Below are 20616 nucleotides of genomic sequence, written 5' to 3' on the forward strand. Positions count from 1 at the left end.
TATTTTCACACAATCGATATTTAAATTCCGTACGGTAATTTTCACTACAGCTATCGTTACTTCTATTACACTATTGCTCGAGATGACACAACCCTATTTCTCTCAACCAAATATTTTTTATATAAAGCCTTAGACGTAGCAAGAGCATCTCCATTTGCCTTCACCCAGTAAAACTGGGTACATAGTATACTGTTTTTGAACAACTTTCATGACACAAATATACCGACATATAGCGTTTCGTATCAATAAAACAAAGATAAGTGGATAAAAACACTCACGTTTTTTATTTCATTAGAACAAGACTCTACACATGGCGTTTCGTGTTGATAAAACAAAGATAGAGGCTTCAAAATCACACATTTGGCAAAATGATTATCAAATCATTTTCGTTTATATCTAGTTGTATCTTCGAACCCTATCATGTTTTCGTTTTTGTTCGACACACCACATTGTAGATTTGGTGGATTCGCGTTCAGTAATATTAACATTTCTTCAGGATGACCAAAAAAGTTTCCAAATTATGAGTAGCCTCTGACTGATCTGAGAGTTATCGTGTTTTGCACACACTAATCTACAGGGACCATTGCCGTTAACAAAATATGAAAAACGAAATCTAAAAATGGAACATTTATCGACAGAAAAAATGGAACGTTTATCGACAGAACTCGGGGCTTCCCGATTTTCCTTACAAAGTTCCAAGGTACAGATAATTTTACTTCAACTCTGTACACTTGCGGAATTTACAATATTGTACATCATGACAAGAATGAAATTATCACTACCCAATAGTGACGTTAGGACGAAAGGCCGTTTGCCATGAAAGAAATTACCACAACAGATCTGTAACAAACCAAAGAGTTTCAGCACATCACTTCCCGTGCCTTTGCTTCTACTACCAACCGATCTGTCACAAACCAAAAGAACGAAACTCACCACATTAAGAGGAGGTGGATGTACCACAAGTGACCAAAACTCTACGCACATCACTTCCGATGCCTTCGCTTTTGTTCAGCTCTTTGCCTTTTCTCATCCTCCCATTCATACATCCTGGGACATAGTTGAGGAGTTCTACTATCCGATACACGATTGCATAACTCAAAACAGAATGGCAAAAAGTAAATGCATATCATGATAATCATAAATCAGTGTCACGATGATACATGTATTCGTGAATGTATGTTCTCAGCATTTAGCAATTATCTATTATATGCAGAATGACATGAAACATTGACATTAAGGATACGGGTCAGTGTCACGACGAGCCATTTTGCTGGGTACTTCTTTACCATGAATCCTCGGACTTGGTTCCTCCAAGTAACCTGACCGCTGGACAATGGGTCCTTTTCGGTCTCCCCTATCCCTTCCATCGTATGACTGGGACAAACTAATTGAAAGAGGAGGTGGAGGGGGAACTGGTGAATACTCACCTGCTTCCCCGGAAGGCAGATGCTCTCTTTTAAGTTTCCGCCTCTTAGAAGCCGCAGTTGCATCTGTATCCTCCTTCAAGAGGGTTGCTTTCTCCCTCTCTCTGTCCCTCTCCCGTTCCCGCTCCTCTACCTATACAGAAAAGAGTAAAGCATAAACATAAAAAATCACACATCATGTACAATGAAACTAATGAGAATTCCATTTGTAGTTTGAACTAAGTGCGTGCCTCAGGTACACTCAACTGTTCTAAGTATTGAATCATGAAAAACTTGAGATGTTGAGAAATTAGGAGTGGACATGGAATGCCAAAAAAATGCCTAACTAATAACTGATAATGGACCTATTAAATTCGCAAATAATGTGTATACATAGAAAACTTGACAAACTAAAAAAACAGCAAGTTCTCAATGAACAAACGCATGCTTATGTGGCCGTAAAATCTATACTTGAAGAGTCAAGGCATGTAAAGTACTAAAAATTACATAGCACTTGGCGTGATAGCGAAGCTACTAAAACTGATAGTCGCACATAACGGTAAATGTGGTATAACACAAGGAAAGTGAACTGTGATTGCGAAAAACAAGGCCTTTTGACCAACTATGATAAATATAGGGGACAAAAGCACATGTCTCGACAATTACATCGAGATATTACTAATTACACTTATTTTAGGCATCAATTTAACATATGGTGTTATAATCAGAACGGAAAGAGTCAATAATGACTGAATATGGAACCACTTATTCTGATATATTGTAAGGAAGTGCCTCAAATGAAACTAAAAACAACTAGCATATCGGGGCATACCTTTATTGACAGCCCCTCACGATCTTCGCGCTTTCTTTCTCGAAAATCATCTTCTCTTCTACGTTTTGAATCATCTTGAGAAATTAAGGAATTATCTTCAGATCGTCTACGGTCCTTCTCATCATGCCTCGGGGAAAGCCTCTGAGTATGCCTTGTAGTTCCAAACCTTCTATCTTCATCTTCATCTCTTTTAGCAGAACTAACAGAATGTGGAAGCATGTGAGGAGGTAAGGGTGGTGGCGGAGGTAAGCTTTGTCCATGATATCGATCATCAACATGAGATTTTTCCGCTGATACATCATTGTACCTTACTTTACCTCTGTCATCCTTAGATTTGTCAGGAAGTCTATCCAAATTCCTATCCATACCCCTCTCCTGAAGTTTCTCTACTGAACGCTCCCTTCCATGTCTCTCCATTGACCTGTCCCTGGATCTCTCATTCAAATCATCTCCACGCGACTTTTCAGGACGCTCCAATCTTTCCCTATAATCCTTTTCATGTCTTTCATTGCCCTTATCTTTGGACCGGTCAGAAGGCTTATCAGTGGCCTTGTGAACACTTTGATGATCAGTACCTGAATTTTCAGGATCCAACAGTCGAGCATCAACAGACCTCTCTCGGTCTGACACTCGAGCTTCGCCCTCAAAATCTCTCACTTCAGTTGTCCCTTTCCGCCGTTTGCTCTGTCTGTCAGTTTCTTCAGGACTGGTTCTCTTTTGCAGCTTATCACTAGATTTTGAAGCAGCAGCAGAATTATCATGCCTAGGAGAGTGGACAAGTCGAGAAGAATGGGGCCTTGGTGCATCTGAATTTTCACCACCATCTTCCTTCGGAGCAGAAATCCTTGTATTCGAAGATTTTGCAGCTGCAACCTCCACCTTTGATTCAGAACCATGAATGTCAGTCCTCGCAAATGAAGCTGAACCTTTAGCTGACGCTGAATCTGTGTTACCATTTACTGTGGCAGAAGAGGAAACATTTGAAGTCCCAGCTGATGCATGGGACGGAATATCTCTGTCACTCATACTAGAAGTTCTGCCAATTGCTTTTCCAGATCTACTATCATCTTTTGCAACATCTTGTTTCAGCGGCTTAGCAAGCGATCCAGTAGGAACTGACCGTTTTGCTTGAGCTCTCAACTGTCAACAAAAGAAAATAAAATTTAAGGAAAAAAAAAAAAAAGAACAGTGAGACAATAAGAAAAATATCGGTGAAATAATTGCTGGAAATAACCTAAAGCTCAAAGAGGGAGAAGTAGAGAAAATGATTCAATCAAGGTATAACACTCATGACTAATAAATAAAATTATGCATTTAGCTCTTATCTTTTGGCCATGAAATCTACATACCAAATCCGTGAACACCAGGGTGCAGGAAGTAGGAAAGTTTTACGACTCAACAATATGCACACCAGGCTTGGAAATAAAATCTTAAGTACCACATGGGTCAACATTCATTACAAACTCAAGCAAGTGAAAGGATACAGCTTGATTGCAGATGTTACAATAATCTATATACAAGCAGACCACAGATCATTTTTTTTTTGTCAATGGTTAGGGGGTAAGGGGAAAGGGGAACCTAGAACCAGGGTGAGAAGGGCCACAAGGGTGCTAGATTGTCACTATAGCACTAGCCCTCCTCAGATATATTATATGGTTCAAACATATGAACTTTGCTGGTTGCATCTAAATTTAACCCTGAAGTAGTGCAGAAGTATCAGCTTCACCACATCCCCACAAACTTGCGTGGGGTGATTTCAGACATGAGTGTCTAGCAAGTTCCTTAAATGTCGTTCATTTCCCTTGCCAACAACAACAACAAAGCCTTATTCCATTTAGTAGGGTCGGCTGTATGAATCCTAGAACGTAACTGCACTCGGTTTTATGCCAAGTCTTCCGTTTGATCCAAGTACTCCAAGTCTTTTCTAGTCTCTCTTTCCTAAGTCTTCCTAGGTCTTCCTCTACCCCTGTGACCTTGAGCCTCTGTCTCGTAATTGCCATATTCTAACCAGTGTCTGTAGGTCTTCATTTCACATATCCAAACCAACTTAGCCAATTTTCTCTCATCTTATCTTCAATTTCAGCTATTCCTACTTTACCTTGGATATCCCCATTCCTAATCCTATCCTTTCACGTTCATCTCCCTTACCAATATGCAAAATTCCCACATATGTACTACATTAATATCTTTGATTGATTTAGCAAACATGATGCAAATGATGGCAAGGAGCACTAAACGAAGGAAATCAAATATAATAAATTTTAAATTCCTGTCTCCTACCCATCCACGGTGCAAAATGCATTTTGCCACCACAACCCTTAATTTCTTCCACTAGACAAACATTCATCTTGCACTGACCTAAAACTGGTCATCACAATGCTGATTAGACTACAGCATGAATGTGACCAATATCCCCAATCATACAATAGTTAAAGACAGAATTTTTTTTATGGGCCAACATAATACCTCAGATTCTGTAGAGTTCTTTGGTGCAGCTTTTCCCATGTTTTCATCTGAGGCTTTATTCGAGAATTCATTCACTTGTTTTTTATTTTCAATAGATCTTGCCGTTGCAGGTTGGAAAGCAGCTGAGGTTATTGATGGCTTCGCATCTGACCCATTCACCGATGAGCTAGCTTTAAGTTTTACATGCCCTTGATCAGATTTTGCAGTTGGGCTACTTTCACCTCTTTCCAACCTCCCATCTACAAGTTTTCTTTTTAGAGTCGGGTCTTTGCCTGAGTTCATTGAATCTGAGTGTTGGGAGGGTACAGCTCCAACTCTTCCTCCCATAGGTTCACCCTGTGCAGCTATTGAATTACCAGCAGAAGACTTTGACCCATTTTGTCCATTCTTTAAATCAAGATGTCCGTTACCAAATTCCTCATCTGAAACCCATGAAGGCTGCAAATGGGAAACACAAAATTATTAAGATTCGTTAATATATAACCTGAAAACCATGCCTCCAAAAATTCACACAAACCTTTTTAGCAGCAAGAGAGGCACAGACACCTGTTGCCAGCACCTTGAGGTCCTCTCTCTCGTCACCCTTTATCTTGGAAACCTGCAAGGAAGGTGGCAAAAATTAGAGACACAATGATGCCACTGCAACAAAAACCAAATCAAATGACTATTTGAAATCTCTTACCCGTTTTTCAAGATTAATCCCAGTTTTTCGAGTAACTGGAAAAACACTAGATATTTTTGTCAACATTATGAGTGCATTTCGAATTTCCATGTACTCGGTTGATTCCAGACATTGAATCAATAACTTTGTAATCCTTTGACTCCATTTCCAGTGAACCTATAACAAAATTGAAAAACAAGGACATCAGAAAAAAATGCAACCATAGAATACTTTAAGGTACAAGATAAATTACGAACTTGAACTTGACTTTTAGAAAGGTTCAAGTTCAAACTAGAATCTCAGAGCATATGGATAAAACAGACATTATGCATAATCAAAAAATGAACAGGAACTACTTGGAAGGACAAGAGTTAGCAAAAACCTTTAAAGGAAACTCAGAATCTCCACTTTATGACCAAAAGTAATCATTCTCTGCTTAGTGACTTTTGTGGCATAGGGAATTTTTTTTTTACCTTTTTTCTATTTGGGGAAATATAGCCCAAGTAAATTTTAGACAAAAAAGACCTGGACTCACCTTGATGAACTGGCCATAAGTAACTCTCTGGCTATTTGGATATCTATAATATACAGCAAAGCCTGGCATGTTTCCACATTCGCGTTCATAAATAGATTCATCGCTCTGGAAGACAAAACCAGGATCAGCAAGAAAAAAAATAAATTGGAGAAAGAATATGGCAGTTTCTGGTGCCTGAGTACACCCTCTTATATGTTCATGAATTGTATGATCAGTGTCACCAAATCAAAATACAAAGAACAAAAACATAAAATTGTCTATCACCTTCCAATAGTAAGCAATCCTCAACGTCTCACAGAGAAACTTCCCAAGTCTACCTACTTCATATTCAGTACAGCAGCATATCATAGGCTGCAAGGTTTTACAGATGAGAACATCAATGTGGTTGACTGTGTTAAAAAATGGTGTCCCAAGGGAATGAAGAGTGTGCACAAACATGGCACAATACACAGCATCTGGCATACTGAAAGTACAGCGTGGAAATATACAACGCTGAAGGAACTCCATGTTGATCTTCAAAGTATCAGGGCAAGAACTCAACCATTTGTCCTTCTCCCGAGATAAGCGTTTACGAACGGATGCGACGTTTTCTTCATGCTTACGGAGTTCGCTAGTCAGGCGATCTAGGGATTCTTGAATTCTTTCTTTTTCTTTCTTCCGTTTGGTTATTGCTGAACTTGAATTATCAGAAATCTCTTCCAGAGCTTTAAGAGCAGCATGCTGCTTTGCAATTTCAGCCTCATAACAATTTCTAGGGACATAAAGATCATAGAGCGTGAGCCCCCAAAATGTAGTAAAGAGATCAGGTGACAGGCTATTCCAGGATTTTGAAGGCAGCATCCTTTCAGCAGTACTAAGAAGATCCGACCACCTGCTTGCAATTATATAAATATAGCATAGAAACACAAATCAGTTAGGAAAAACAAGGGAATTCCTCCTGTCTGCAAAAATAACTAGATGACAATAATCTTTCACGTCAAGAAGAGTGCAAATGCAATAAATAAAACAACAGAAAGCACACTAAAAAGTTTACGTTATAGACTTCCATGGAGACCCAAGATCCAGAACCACATTTCCAGAATGCTCTGTAGCTTCAGACTCTGAACTTGCAGACATGATACTTTGAGTGTCAATATTGTCTAGAGGCCAGAAGACATCAGAACTCCCTTGGCACTTGAAGAGCCTCATTACAGGGCGATAAATTAAGAAAGCAACCTATGTCATGGAGAAAATAGTGAAAACCATGTATAGGTAAAAGATTTATGCTATTGTAGAAACTGTAATTAAAAAATCAACACTTAATTGTAAATAGATTCAAAGATTACGATTATGAAATTTACAAACCAAGCACTCTGATTATATACAGATCGAAGAACTTAAATTGAGAGAGAGAGAGAGAGAGAGAGAGAGACAGACAGACAGACAGACAGTCAGACAGACAGACCGACCTCTGGATCAAGATGGTATTTGTGAACAAGATCATCAAGCGAAGGAATTAGCTGAGCATAAGCCGATGCCGGTGTCACAGCACAGCAAAGAAATTCCACAAATTGAAGGAGGGTTCCATGACATCTATCAAACTGTTCACTAACCATCTTGATGTAAGGTGCATTTGCCTCTATTATGACCCTGCAGTTAATATAAATAAATAAATAAACTGTCAGGTATCTAACTTACCATGCGTTAAATAAAAAAGTGTTCATATGGCGCATGCACAAAATCAGAACTGTCATGCCAAACCCAAATGAGAGGTGTTTTATCAAGATGTTAGAGCCATTGGTCTAACTGCACAATGACCAACCCAGAATCAACTTCAAGATACCTTACCACCAATAATATTTGGTATCAAGAAAAACTAATGCTTCTTGAAAAGATTGTCATTTAGTATTATAATGCAGGAAAAAAAAAAATAAAGAAGTAAGCAAATAAGCTCTTCAGCCTTACACAGAACGATGCTGAGCAAGAAGTATTAGAAGGGGGATTGCCAACTTGGATTCATCCTTTGGTAGCAGTGAGTCTCTTAGCCTGTTGGTGGACTTGATTAGTGCCTGTTATCAATATTAAAATGAACATTAACATCTTCAAATTTAGGCAACTCAAACATCATACCATGCATTACAGGTCATCTCAAACATCATAACATGCATTACTGGTTTAACATCACATCTAATACAATCAAACATTACAAGGCACCTTGTTATTACGAGTAACACCGAAAGAAGTTGCCTGATAACGCAGCGTCTCACTGCCTGCCATGGCATCCAGTTGATCATCAGTCAGATTCTCAGTGTAATGGACATTTGCCATTTGCTGAACAAGCTCCTGATATATATCATCCGCGAAATTCACTTCGTCAGCAGGAAAGCATAAGGAATAATCATACGAAATTGCTGGTATAACACTATAACCACTGAACCTGGTAAATACCTCGAGGAGAACCAGTTCAATTCCTTGGCCCTTTTTTAGTTGGTTCACAAGATACTGGAAAAGCCCCCTCAATTCCATAGATGGGTATTTCTTACACCTAAATAAAACAAAAAACTGAGTTAGTCAGCTTTCTTAAAAGTTAAATGACATATTTAACTTAATTCCACAATGAAAAAACAAGAAGAAATAAAAAAATATAATAACAACCATGTTGAAGGGAAAAAGAAATAGGAACTATGTTATAACTACACATTCATCACCTATATCAATAAATTTTATATGAGTTGAGAAGAAACTAAAAAGTGGAAAAAAACAGAAAGGACACAGCATAAATCAAGAAAATAAACAAAGAAGTACTTATCAAAGGGTTAAGAAAACTTGACGAATTGATCCATAAATTGAACCCAAAAATATTCCTTAAGAATCCCATAAACAAAATGTAAAATAAAAATATTGTTACAGTAAACTATGTGAAGAGATTTTAAGTCTTTAGACCAGTGGCTAGAAATTATATCTCCATACAATATGAAGGGGTAAAAGCTAATTTAGCAAATATATTGTCTATTTAGACACTCTAATCGGAATTCCCCCCTTTCAGTTTCCACATATTCCCAGATCCATTGATACGGCCTTTTTCTTTTCGAAGATACCAAATTTTATTAATGAAATGGAAATTACAATCTGCAAACAAGAAATCCACAGCAACGGATATAAAAACTAAAACTAAAATCTCAACTTTTACAAGAACAATCATCAAACTAAAGGTACAAGGTGAGACAATTACAAGTAAACCATAGACCACAAGAAAAATCAACTGTAACCATCCATCAATGCACAGATGCTTTCCAATCTAAGTAGATAGAATTCTTGAATTCCACCAAAGCTGAGCCCAAAAGACAAGACCGAAACTTTTCTCTTTTTCCCAGAGCACCTCAATCCGACTCCTTATGACATTCTAAACTATACATACCCCGACCACTTTAGCTTTTTTACCCTCCCAGCCACCTTGTGCTTTTCAAACAGCAGAGTTAGGAATAAAGGTCTCCTCCTTTGAACCATATTGCAAGTATTGACTTTACCAACGTGCCACAAGCCACACGAAAAATGTTTCACTTTTGATTGTTTCCAAGTCTGCCCTAAAGGTTGAAAAGAAGTAACTTTTTGCTTGTCAAAAAGAAATCTGACAAAACACTTGAATGATCCTGAGCATCTAACATACATTTCATAGAACTTGGCCTACTGTGAGAAAGGTGCACACTTTTTACACAACAACAGTATGCAGACAGTTCCTCCAACTCTGCCTTATTCAGAATTCTCCAGAAGCCAAAGTCCCAACTATGTGGGAAATAAAACAAACCACAAGCCTGGAAATGTTCGAATCTCTACATCTCAGCTGCAAATAGTCTTTGAATTATTCCTAGAGTTCTTTCCCCACCCAACGATCCTTTCAGAATCTTACCCAGGCACCACCCACAAGCAACAAATAATTCCAGCACAATAGAAAAGGTTGGAGTAATGAGAAGCATCTTTCCATGGATTCCACCTTTAACCTTTTCCACCAGCTTGGTTATCCCAACCGTTGAGGCCTATCCCATATTTGCTTCTGACCACAGAACGCAATAAAGCTTCCTCCTCCAAATGGAATCCCAAAAGCCAATTTCTAGCAAATCTTTCTTCTTTTCAATAAATTCCCAACACCAGGATAATCCACAATGAGGAAACTGAAGGGAAGTATCCAACAATATATCTAGACTCTGTATAGCAGTGAAAACAGGCATAAATGCCACCAAACGTTCAATGCTAGAAAAAAGGTAAGAGGAAAATGAAAGGGATGAAGACCGGTATCTGACAAGATGGAACAGGCTTGTCAAAAGGAAATCTGAAAAAACACTTGTACGATCCTAAGCGTCTAACATCCATTTCCTAGAATTTGGTGTACTTTGAGAAAGGTGCACACTTTCTACACAACACTAGTATGCAGACAGTTCCTTCACCTCTGCCTTATTCAGAATTCTCCTGAAACCAAAGTCCCAACTATGTCATAAATAAAACAGACCACAAACCTATAAATGTTTGAATCTTTAAATCTCAACAGAAAATAGTCTTTGAATTAGGCTTCCTAGAGTTCTTTGCCCCCCCAAAGATCCTTTCAAAATCGTACCCAACAAATAATTCCAACAAATCTTTCTTATTCTTCAATAAATTCCCCAACACCATGATAATCTGCAACGAGGGAACTGAAGGGAAGTATCCAAGAATATATCTAGACTGTATGGCGGTGAAAACAAGCATAAATGCCATCAAATAATCAATGCTAGAAAAAGGTAAGAGGGAAAAGAAAGTGATGTAGATCGATAATAAACAAACAGAGCTCAAGAATAATCAAATTGCACAAAACCCAAAAAATAGGCCAACACATTTAACCTACTAAGTAGCGTAAGAGAATATAGTATTTCAAAACAAACGTATTTAAAAAGACAGAAACAATAAGAAAAAAAGACATACAAGTGACCCCAAAATGAAGCCAAAGATTGAAGCCAGTCTGACAAATTAAGTCCATCATCTTTTAGCTTGTCACGACCTCCTTGAGCCAGACGCTCAATGACAACATATTCCAAAACGTCATACTCCAGCTGTACAGAAAAACATGCATATAAGAAAGAATAAGAAAGAAATCACAGGTTTAAAATATGGAACGCTTATATATACACCCAAACAAGAAAGCCAAATGCAATAAGTGGACAAGGAACGTCATAAACCAGATAGAATGATGGCTATTCAGCAAAAAGATGCCTCAAGCTAGAGTATGATGTTTCAAGAAATGCAATTAAATATCATGCTGAAAAAGTTAAAAACTGAGCCAACCACAAAGTACATATCAAGAAGTATGCTTCTGAAGTGCCCTGCAATGCCCTAAAGATGAAAATGAATTTGAGGAATACTATTCCAATGATACTTAAGGCCATATGTCGGAAAAATCAAAATTATTGTAGCCTCCAAGGAATCTAAGTCAAGACTCTAAAGATTATAGGTTTAAATTATTGGCTATGACTACTATAAATTCATATAATTGAGGCATCCTTCTGAGAAATGACAAACAAACAAAAAATCACAATTGAAATCTTTCAGGATAAGTACCGTACTGGTAATAATCATGCACCAATGTCAGCATGACTAGTTCGAAAACTCAGGTATGACATAGTATGACCCATTCTAAAATTCCATTAATAGATCTCTCAGAATCCAAAAGGTAATTATGATGACAATTACAATATTTACACCTATATGTTGTTTCCAAGGACCAGAAAATTTCCATTAAGAGCTAGATTAGAGATCACTAAGTGGATGACTGGCCAAGAAATAGTCATACATAATTATTAAGGTAAAAGGCATATGAAGAAGTGTCAAATTTGTTTCGATGTCACTAAGGAGAATATCAAGTAGTGTCAAATAATGTTTGACAATAGCAATCAAATATAAGTTCTTTTCATAAAGAATGCACAAGAGTTGGGTACAGCATGGCATGCATGGAAACACGTGTTGCATGCATCAATGTGCTCAATAGACAAAATTTCACACAAAATTGTCCTACAAGTACAAACCACAGGATTGGCCTAATAATCAGAGGAATCATCAGGATAATTATTATGGGTAAGATAACAGAAGGGTCAAAAAACAGAGGGCTGATATCTAGCTAGATATTATTAACAGTCTAAACAGTAATAGGAGTGAAGGAAAAAATAAAAAAATACTAACACAATAAAAGAGAAATTCACACCTGAGTCAAATACTTAAATGCATCTACAACAGGAGCAATCATATCTCTGTACGCCTCAATCTGCGGGTTGTGCCAAGATATTAATAAATGCCCTTAAAATTAACAGAATTATTCATTAAAAATAAAAGTAGATCAGTACAAATTAGCCAACAAGGATTCCACTTCTGGCAGAAAACAAAACAAGAAACCTAAGCAACAACATGATATGAGAAATTCACCAAGATATAAACAGAATATCCAAATAGCTACAAAATAATCTGACAAAATACAGAGAAAGTTAACTCCCTAAATCAAAAGCTTCAGATGCCCACAAACAAGCCCAAAAACACCATAAACACTCCTAACACATTCTCAACACCCTCATATTCCTTTCCGCCCAGAAAATATCAAGAGATTAATAACACCTCCGTGCACAAAAAATTCAAATGCCCAAAAAAAAGAAATTGAAGATTCCAAAAAAATAGGTAACGGTATATTCATCAATAAGATAAGACCTGATGAACAATTGTTCTTAGTACAGTCATTGGATTTGCGTGAGCTAATTTTGCAACCATCCGACCCAGCTGCTTCAAATTTTCTTTTGCAAGCCGTTTCAAAATTCTTCTTGTGTCCAACTACAAAAAGAAAAAGAAAAAGGCATACCAATGATGCTTTTAGGGAATCAAACTTGCAAGTTGCAACATACGATATAATACAAGAGTAAATGCAAGCATATTCAAAAAGCCCAGGAGATTCAAGACGAATATATATGATGTACCTTGGCTGTTTGTCTTGCAGCTAAAACCATAGGAATCTGCTCATCTTCTTTCTCCCACTCACCATATAAACGATACCGCGCCTAAGAAGACAAAATTCATTTAGCAAGAGTGTCTACCACAAAATAAATTCTCAACTGAAGTATCAAATGACTGATGAAGGCAAACCTCATAGGGAAGTAGATTCATCACTTCCCAGATCTCCTGTCCAACAGCTGGATTTGCAGGTACCAATTGTAAAGAAGGAAGTAGACACGTTCCCAAAGCTTCCTCTATCCTTGACCTTGCTTCCTTAAGATGCAGACGAGGATTACCTCCAAAAACATGATTGGGATCTATGACTCCTTCACCACTGTTTACAAGCTGAAGCGCAGACGAGTAATAACCTCTCAATACTCTACATACCTACTCCAAAAGAGAGACAGTGACAAAGACCAACAGACACATAGTCAACTCTTAGGTCATTAGGAGATATAACTCAAATAGACAAATCAAGAACATTAGAAATAGATAATTGCACCTTCTGCAGCAACAAAGTATTACGATAAAGATATGGTCCAGCACAAGCAAGCATCTGAAAAAGTTCTTTTGGAAGTTCTATAAATGATCCATGGATTGATACATTTTCTGTATTCATCACATCAATACTAGTTCCTGAGGAAGCCCCAAATATTGGAAGATGTGCTCGACGAACAGTGTCATAAGCAGAAGAGATTGATTTTTCAATGAGCCTGGACTCAAGAATCAAATAATTATTATAAAAAAACAAAAGTAGATGAACAGCCAAAGCTAAGAATGACCATGCACAACAGAAGAAGGCTACAGAAAGCCAAGTTAATTAACTTTTCAAGTGCGCTCAAAGAAATTATGCACAATCAGCCACCTATGTGCACTTGTGTGTTTTTTGTGCATACATCTTTATGAGAGCACATCCGACCAAATAAACAGATACACAATTAGCTCATAGCATAAAACGAACGTAGAGTGAAAGAAAATACATTAAAATTTACCTAAACAAGCTGTCGCAGATTTGAATATGTTCAACAGGATGGAGAGTTGAGAGCCGCTCAAATAGTAGATGTGCATGGTACCTGATGAGAGAAAGTAAAGTAACAAATGAGATACTTTAAAATGAATACAAAATAAAAGCTACTAAACCTAGTGTACAAAGGTGAAATCAGTTATAAACTTCAACAAGCTGGATACATAATATTTTTGGAACAGACTTTAAGACATCCACCTTTGTGTGTATTATATGCATTCGAAACAAAAATCAAATACCAATCTTTTATGCAGACAGCCAACAAAGGGCTGGTTAGAAGTTCTCAATGTTTATGCAGAACAATAAGTACACACCATTTCAGCTTTTCACATAATTTCCAAGCCCTAATGTTGTGAACTTCCACTCAACTGAAAGCATGTTGGTTCACAAAATGTATTGAGTACTATACAGTATATAACAGGGTCCAATGATCACCAATACTGTTGAAAACATGTAAACCATACCTTCACAAAATTTTCACATGAGAAAATTAAAAAGAATCATCAACAAGGAAACACAAGGACCTCTATTTCACAAACGATTTCATTAAACAAATGACACAACAATTGGAAAAGTACCCTTCAAAGTAGGATACAACCGCAAAACAGACAACTAATAGGCTCAAGAAAGGGGCAACTTCAGCCAGCAGCTTACATTATAATAATCAATGTAAACAAGAAAAGAGAAAATAAGTATCAACTCAGGAATCATTTAGGGGGAACAGCTGGGAGCTAGAAGTTCCAAGTACAAACAAGCATACCAGTCATCTACGGAAAGAAAACCAGTAAGCAAGCCCAAAGTTTGATTATTTTCACACTCTGCAGACCGCTCACAAACTGCACCTGTTTCCATGTCTAAAGCGACAAAAAAATCTATTGTCACATCTCCTTGTTTCTCATCATCCATCAGATCCTTCCCGGTTGCAGCAAGATTTATTTTACCAATTTTATTAGCCTGCAAATGACCAGATGTTCATGTCAAAATAAAAAGGCCAAGTCTTTTGTATAAAAGGAAAGGGATTTTGAAGGTGTGTTAAATAAGCAAGTAAAGCCATCACCATAACTAAATGACAAAATACATGAACACTCAACAAAAAAGTAGAATCCACGGGACAAAATATACACAATTCTCTAGTCAATCAATGCCCTAAAATTTTGTGTTGGGAAAAGAAAGCACATAACATATAGCTGAAACATAACATGTAGAATCAAAATAAGTTATGGCCTCATGCATTGATAACCATTCCAAGAAACTCCACAATTACACACACACACACACACACACACATATATATATATATCCGATCTGATAATCATCCATATTTCATACATTTAATAAGTTATATCTCATTTTTCACCAAAAAAGAAAATTTTTTACCTCATCAAGTCGCTTGGAAGAGAAAGCACTATAATGCTCAAATGCCTCATTGTCCTTGGGAAGTAGATGAGCATATCTGTCAAAGACATAAATTTAATTTAATTTAAAATTAAATAAATAAAAAACCAGCAAGCCCAGCACAACTAGAACTCTAATTCAGATCATCACGGAAACTGAAAAGCAGATAATCAACAGCACAGTAGCACACATAACAATGATTCTAAGATATATATATATATATATATATATATAGCTTAACCAACCACAATCAAGCTAAAAGATGTACAGGTGGACATAAACATGAACTAATTCTACACTCCAAGTGGTTCAAACATATCTTAATCCTCCTCTAGCTCCATGCATATTTACAACTAAGAAATATCCATTATAAACCTTGCACTCATAAACACAATACCAAAATTGACACAACCTTAGGTTCAATCACTGTTAAGGTCTAGCATCTAGGTCAAACTGCACATGCAGCAGAAGCACCACAACCCTCAATATTGACTCATGGACCCCTAAGAAAGATGTGTCGCAACTGGGTGCCATCATACCATGAGGACTCTATGTATAGTACACTGTTTAAAAAATGCACCTTAAGGCGCGCCTAGGCGGCTTTGGAGGCCGGGTGATGATGAAAACGCCTCAGCCCAGCGGGAGTAGGCTTAAACCCGCCTAGACGTGGTCAAGGTGCACATAGGCGCCTACGGTGTTCCACTAGGCCTTTTTTTTATCTTTTGAAAAAAAAAAAGAACCTACCCAAACCCCAAAATGACATCGTTTTGGGCAGAGTTTTTTAAAACATTGATAGCACACAAGCCGATCCTTAAGCTTACCCAGCTTTTGTACTTAAGTACTAAGAAAGAGCCCATTGGCCATGACAAAGAACAAAGAGTTTATACATACCGATAAATATGGCTGCTACATAAACATAGTGATTGATGGCAGCGGGCATATGAAATCTATTAGTAATTACTGCTTTGCATAAGCAATTTAGCTCCCAACCATTCCTATCAGCTTACAAATGTAATTATGAGAACAACTGAATCCATGCTAAAACCAATTTGGACATATGGCCCATGGTGGTAGTGTCGCACTACCGAAAACCATAAATCTTGTAGTGTCCATGATTCCCTCGGGGTATCAAGGACACTAGGCTGCACTTGTCCTTACTAAAGCTGAACACAGGCCACGGGTGCCAAGTCTATGTCTCACACTGGTACTGACATTACTGTTTCATGTGTTCCAAGAGGTAACATTATCCATGCTTGAATCAAGATAAAGGAAACTTAGCAAACAATATGGTTTTCCTATCAAATACCAAAGTAAACAAAGGAAAACTCACATGCTATCAAGATCAATAAAGTCCTCTTTCACCAGCAAAGCTGTTAGCTTATAAAGTCCAAATGGTACTGGACTATTTACTTCCAAACGCTGATAGTATTGAAATTTGAAACCAAGGACTTGTGAAGCATGAGACTGCAAAAGATGTAACGTCAATTAAAGATTTTTGAACTAGAGAATACAGCTTTAACTTCGTCAATAGAATATCCTTACCTTTGGAAAAATTGGTATCAGCTCCAAAAAGACATCACTATCTGGTTGAAGTTCAAAGCACTCCAAAACCTAATAACAAAAGTATGGAAGGTAAATAGTGATATAGATTAGAACTCCAAATTCTTATTAAATGCATCAGAGAAAGGACAGTACTTGCTTCTGTCAAAAAAAGGACAGGTACTTGCTACTGATGGATGAGGAGCTCCCCTCTATATGGAGATGTGCCTCATCTAGAAGTGGACACTTGCCCAAAATTAAAATAAATACATAAAATTTGAAACAAAACAAAGAACTCCTTGTTGGGTTGTTCCAGCCCATGATGAGTTGTACCAAGGCTATTAGGAATTATAATCTTAGAGGATTAAATTGTTTTTCCCAATTGGAGTTAGTTTCTCAATTGGAGAAAGATTCATAACTAGATTCCAATTAGGATTAGTAATCCTTATTGAAGAAGACCTTTATTATGTCTATATAAAGGAGCTATTGTACTAGTTTTGAATCGGAGCAAAACAATATTTTGTATACCACTCAAGGGATTAGAGTGAGAGAATATTGTAAGGGCAAAGTGTGTGTGAGAGAAAAGAAAAGAGATAAAGAGTGTATTTCTTGTTCTTGTTCTTTCAGGTTTATTGTCAAGTTCTTAATTCTAGAGACTCGGCAAGATTATTGGTTGTACTCATTATTGATATAGTGAAAGATAGTTGTTCCCACCCCGTGGACATAGGCACATATAGCCTAACCACGTTAATTCTCGGGGTTGTTCATCTTGGTTATTTTGTTTCGTGATTTCCTTGTACATTCTGTTTTTCCCATTCTTAAACACGATATTCTCAACACTCCTCCTGATACATCAGAAGCCAACTATTGTCTCCCAAAATAATACAGGCTATATAGAAAGAAAAAAGTACAACTAAGGTAAACAGCGACAACTTACAATATCGAAAACATGATTTGGGTCCAGATCAAAATGCCCAATTAATGACTGCACAAACCAATCTAATTAGAAAGTTGAAAAGTATATATAAAGAAGCAAAAAAATTGTAGAGAAAACAGGACTTAAAATCTACACCTTTATAATTCCTATTGTTGCTGCTGCATTGTGTGATGAAGTTTCTGAGTTTTGGCAAAGAAGAGTAACCTACAAATGGACAACCAATGAAATATACATGATTAAATTTCTCAAATCTGGGTAAATTAAAGCACATACTTCAACCAAGGTGCACCTAAAGAGAGGACAATACAAACATTAAAATCATACTAATAATATACAACTTAATTGTGACTTCTCCGTGGAATGGAAGTAAACAAAAATGGAGAAACACAACACATTTGAGAGGAGCAGCACTTGTAAATAAATCCAAATACAAAAGATAGAATTGACAAGACAATTATCTTTTTTTTCCTAAAAGAAAACCAGCAAGCACTCGAAACCAGTAAGGGAAGATTGTTGTGAAAAGAATATTGTAGAACACTGAACAACTTCGAAAAGATCATCAACAATAATCATACCAGCTTGGCATAGCCCTCACTCTCTTCTCGGAGAAGGTTAAATTTTGTTTGCTGATATAGAAGACGGGTATTTACTCTGACCTGAAATTGAAATCAAGTGCAAATTAAATTTTATGGTATTCCCAGACTACTGCATCAACATATTGATATTTAGGTAATAAACTTGTTACATAAGATGCTTTTCATAGTAAACTTAGCATGCCATACTTTGTAAGGAACTTAGGGATCATGCAAGTCATTACACACAATTCCGAGCTTTATTTGTTCAAGCAACGTATTGAACTTATATTTACCTTTAACAACTAGTGTCACAGGTTGATTCATCCAAAAGTTCATGTTATTATCAATTGACAAGAAAATATACAAACAAAACAGTGCAAGGTAAATAGAATGAGCATCAACACGGCCCTTCATCAGATAAAAGAAATTATAAGTTTACCAGGGTAAAGCAAGATTCTTTTTGGACAAGCTCGTGTGAGTATGACACATTGTTATAAGGTGAACTACAACATAACATCTGCTCATATTATGGGTAAGGCCCCCATCATCTAAGCATATAGCCACACGGTAATGATCTCATTACCTCTTTACTCTTCAATTCCTGAGCCTTTATCTTGATCATTTCAGCCTCCCACAAAAATTCTTCCTACAATTTATAAAGCATATATGCATAAGTTCTATTTCATACAAGTAAAAGAAAGCGGAGATCGAGCCCAACGAAGAAAAAACCATGACCAGATAACCATCCGTAAACTAGTATAAAGGATGAGTGCTCACCTCACAGCGCTCCTGGAAAAGTCTCAACGGAACTAAGGAAGATTCCACCAACCATTTGGCCTGATAAAGAGAAAACAACTGAACAATTACAAACAGTGAAGACACACCAATAAAAAAGTACTATTAATGACTAGAGCAATGAAGTAGCAAGAAGGCAATGAACACCAATATGGTACAAGACTCCTACTTTTCAAATGACCAAAGTACTAACCAATTTTACTAGACGAGCACGATCCTCTCCAGGCATTCTAATCTGCAAACGAAGCGAACGTGCACGGGTCAAATAATCACACATTTAAACCCAAATTCATCTATTTCTCAATCTTGCACAATAATCACACACTTGGCAAACCAAATTACGAAGAACTCACATCTTGAGACAATTGGGTGATGATATCCACAAAACAGGAAGGCAAGTCTTGGTCCGAAACCTCGTCCGAGAACTCAACCGAATCCAAGGCCGCTTTACACTTGTGAAGCGGCAGTTCCCCACATACCTAGCAATCAGAGCGCACACAAAATTCAATCCAAAACCCTAGTAAGTACCAAAATTGAAGACACGAAAAGTGGGCGGGCACATTGAGCTTACCATGGTGGAACAGAGCTCGTAGAGAAATCGAAGCATCGGAACAGGGTCCGGGAGCTTGAAACTAGGGTTTCCATTCTTCCATTGACGAAGGCAGTCCTCTGTGACGTACGCACGCTCTACGGGTGGGAGAGACATGGTCGTATGCAAAATTCTACTGAGAGCGGAGCTCGAGTACTTCAATTTTCGGCCGGTAGAAAACTACAACGACGGAGGAACCCTAGCCCTAGCCCTATGTTTGGTTACAAGTATAGCGCAGTTGGACAAGAGGGGATTTTCCTTTACGTTTCGGGTTGTTATGTACTGTGATTGACTTAATCACGATTACCTTAATGTGGAAGCAAATGGGGTCAATGTGCAAATTGGATCTTTGTTATTAATTTGTTGGCCAGCTGGCATTTATCTTTGTGACTAATTGAACAATGGCTTATACAACCATCTTCGATGAAAATGTCAAATTTCATTTTTATAGCTGATATGTCAAAATAACATTTTATAAAATGTTCTACTATAATTCAGATATCAAATTAAAATACTTTTTGGTTATCTATAAAATTAGGTGGGTCAGAATATTATAATAAATTAATCATTAAGTGAAGAGAAATAAAGAAATATGTGGGCAAACATTGTATTAGAACAAAACTAAATTTGACATTGCTTTTAAATTTAGCAGTAAAGTGGAGAATGTCAATCTATGTAGGATTTTGGCATCTCCTTTGGAATTAGAAAATCACCAATTTTTTTTTTTTGTCAAAATAGTCCTCGTAGGATTTTTTACATCTCAAAAATGAGATAATCTATGCCTTTCTCTCTCTTGTAAGGTCAGATTGAATCAAAAGAATATTTTATTGGCTTTTTAGCCAAAATAGTCCTTGAGATTTGCATAACACGTCACTTTGCTCCCTGGG

The 20616-nt window shown here is 37.2% G+C and overlaps 1 protein-coding gene across 3 annotated transcripts; it reads right to left on the reverse strand.

Moving 5' to 3' along the window:
* Nucleotides 1–627: 627 nt before the first annotated feature.
* On the reverse strand, nt 628–20050 carry THO2. 3 transcript variants are annotated; one of them, XR_011069221.2, is made up of 33 exons: nt 19712–20050; nt 19494–19619; nt 19334–19375; nt 19123–19182; nt 18929–18991; nt 18346–18426; nt 17906–17974; nt 17771–17818; nt 16837–16905; nt 16625–16758; nt 15277–15352; nt 14660–14853; nt 13868–13948; nt 13378–13588; nt 13026–13262; nt 12860–12940; nt 12597–12716; nt 12103–12162; nt 10830–10957; nt 8325–8421; nt 8091–8219; nt 7842–7945; nt 7346–7526; nt 6931–7112; nt 6162–6768; nt 5898–6002; nt 5384–5539; nt 5219–5299; nt 4702–5139; nt 2236–3375; nt 1244–1557; nt 934–1047; nt 628–840 (listed from the first exon to the last, which is right to left on the reverse strand). XR_011069221.2 is itself a non-coding variant. In XM_068480984.2 (32 exons), the coding sequence occupies exons 1-32, from the start codon at nt 19844–19846 to the stop codon at nt 984–986; spliced, it is 5613 nt and encodes a 1870-aa protein (XP_068337085.2). In that variant the 5' UTR covers nt 19847–20050; the 3' UTR covers nt 628–983. The 3 variants fall into 3 exon arrangements, 2 of the variants coding, with proteins under 2 accessions (XP_068337085.2, XP_088556463.1); XM_068480984.2 differs by having other exon boundaries at nt 628–1047; XM_088700337.1 differs by lacking the exons at nt 17771–17818; nt 17906–17974; nt 18346–18426; ... (3 more) ...; nt 19494–19619; nt 19712–20050 and adding an exon at nt 16990–17061 and having other exon boundaries at nt 628–1047.
* Between the last annotated feature and the right edge of the window lie 566 nt (nt 20051–20616).

The sequence above is a fragment of the Pyrus communis genome, chromosome 9, assembly GCF_041283825.1.
Source record: "Pyrus communis isolate YQ-2024b chromosome 9, ASM4128382v1, whole genome shotgun sequence".
NCBI lineage: Eukaryota > Viridiplantae > Streptophyta > Magnoliopsida > Rosales > Rosaceae > Pyrus > Pyrus communis.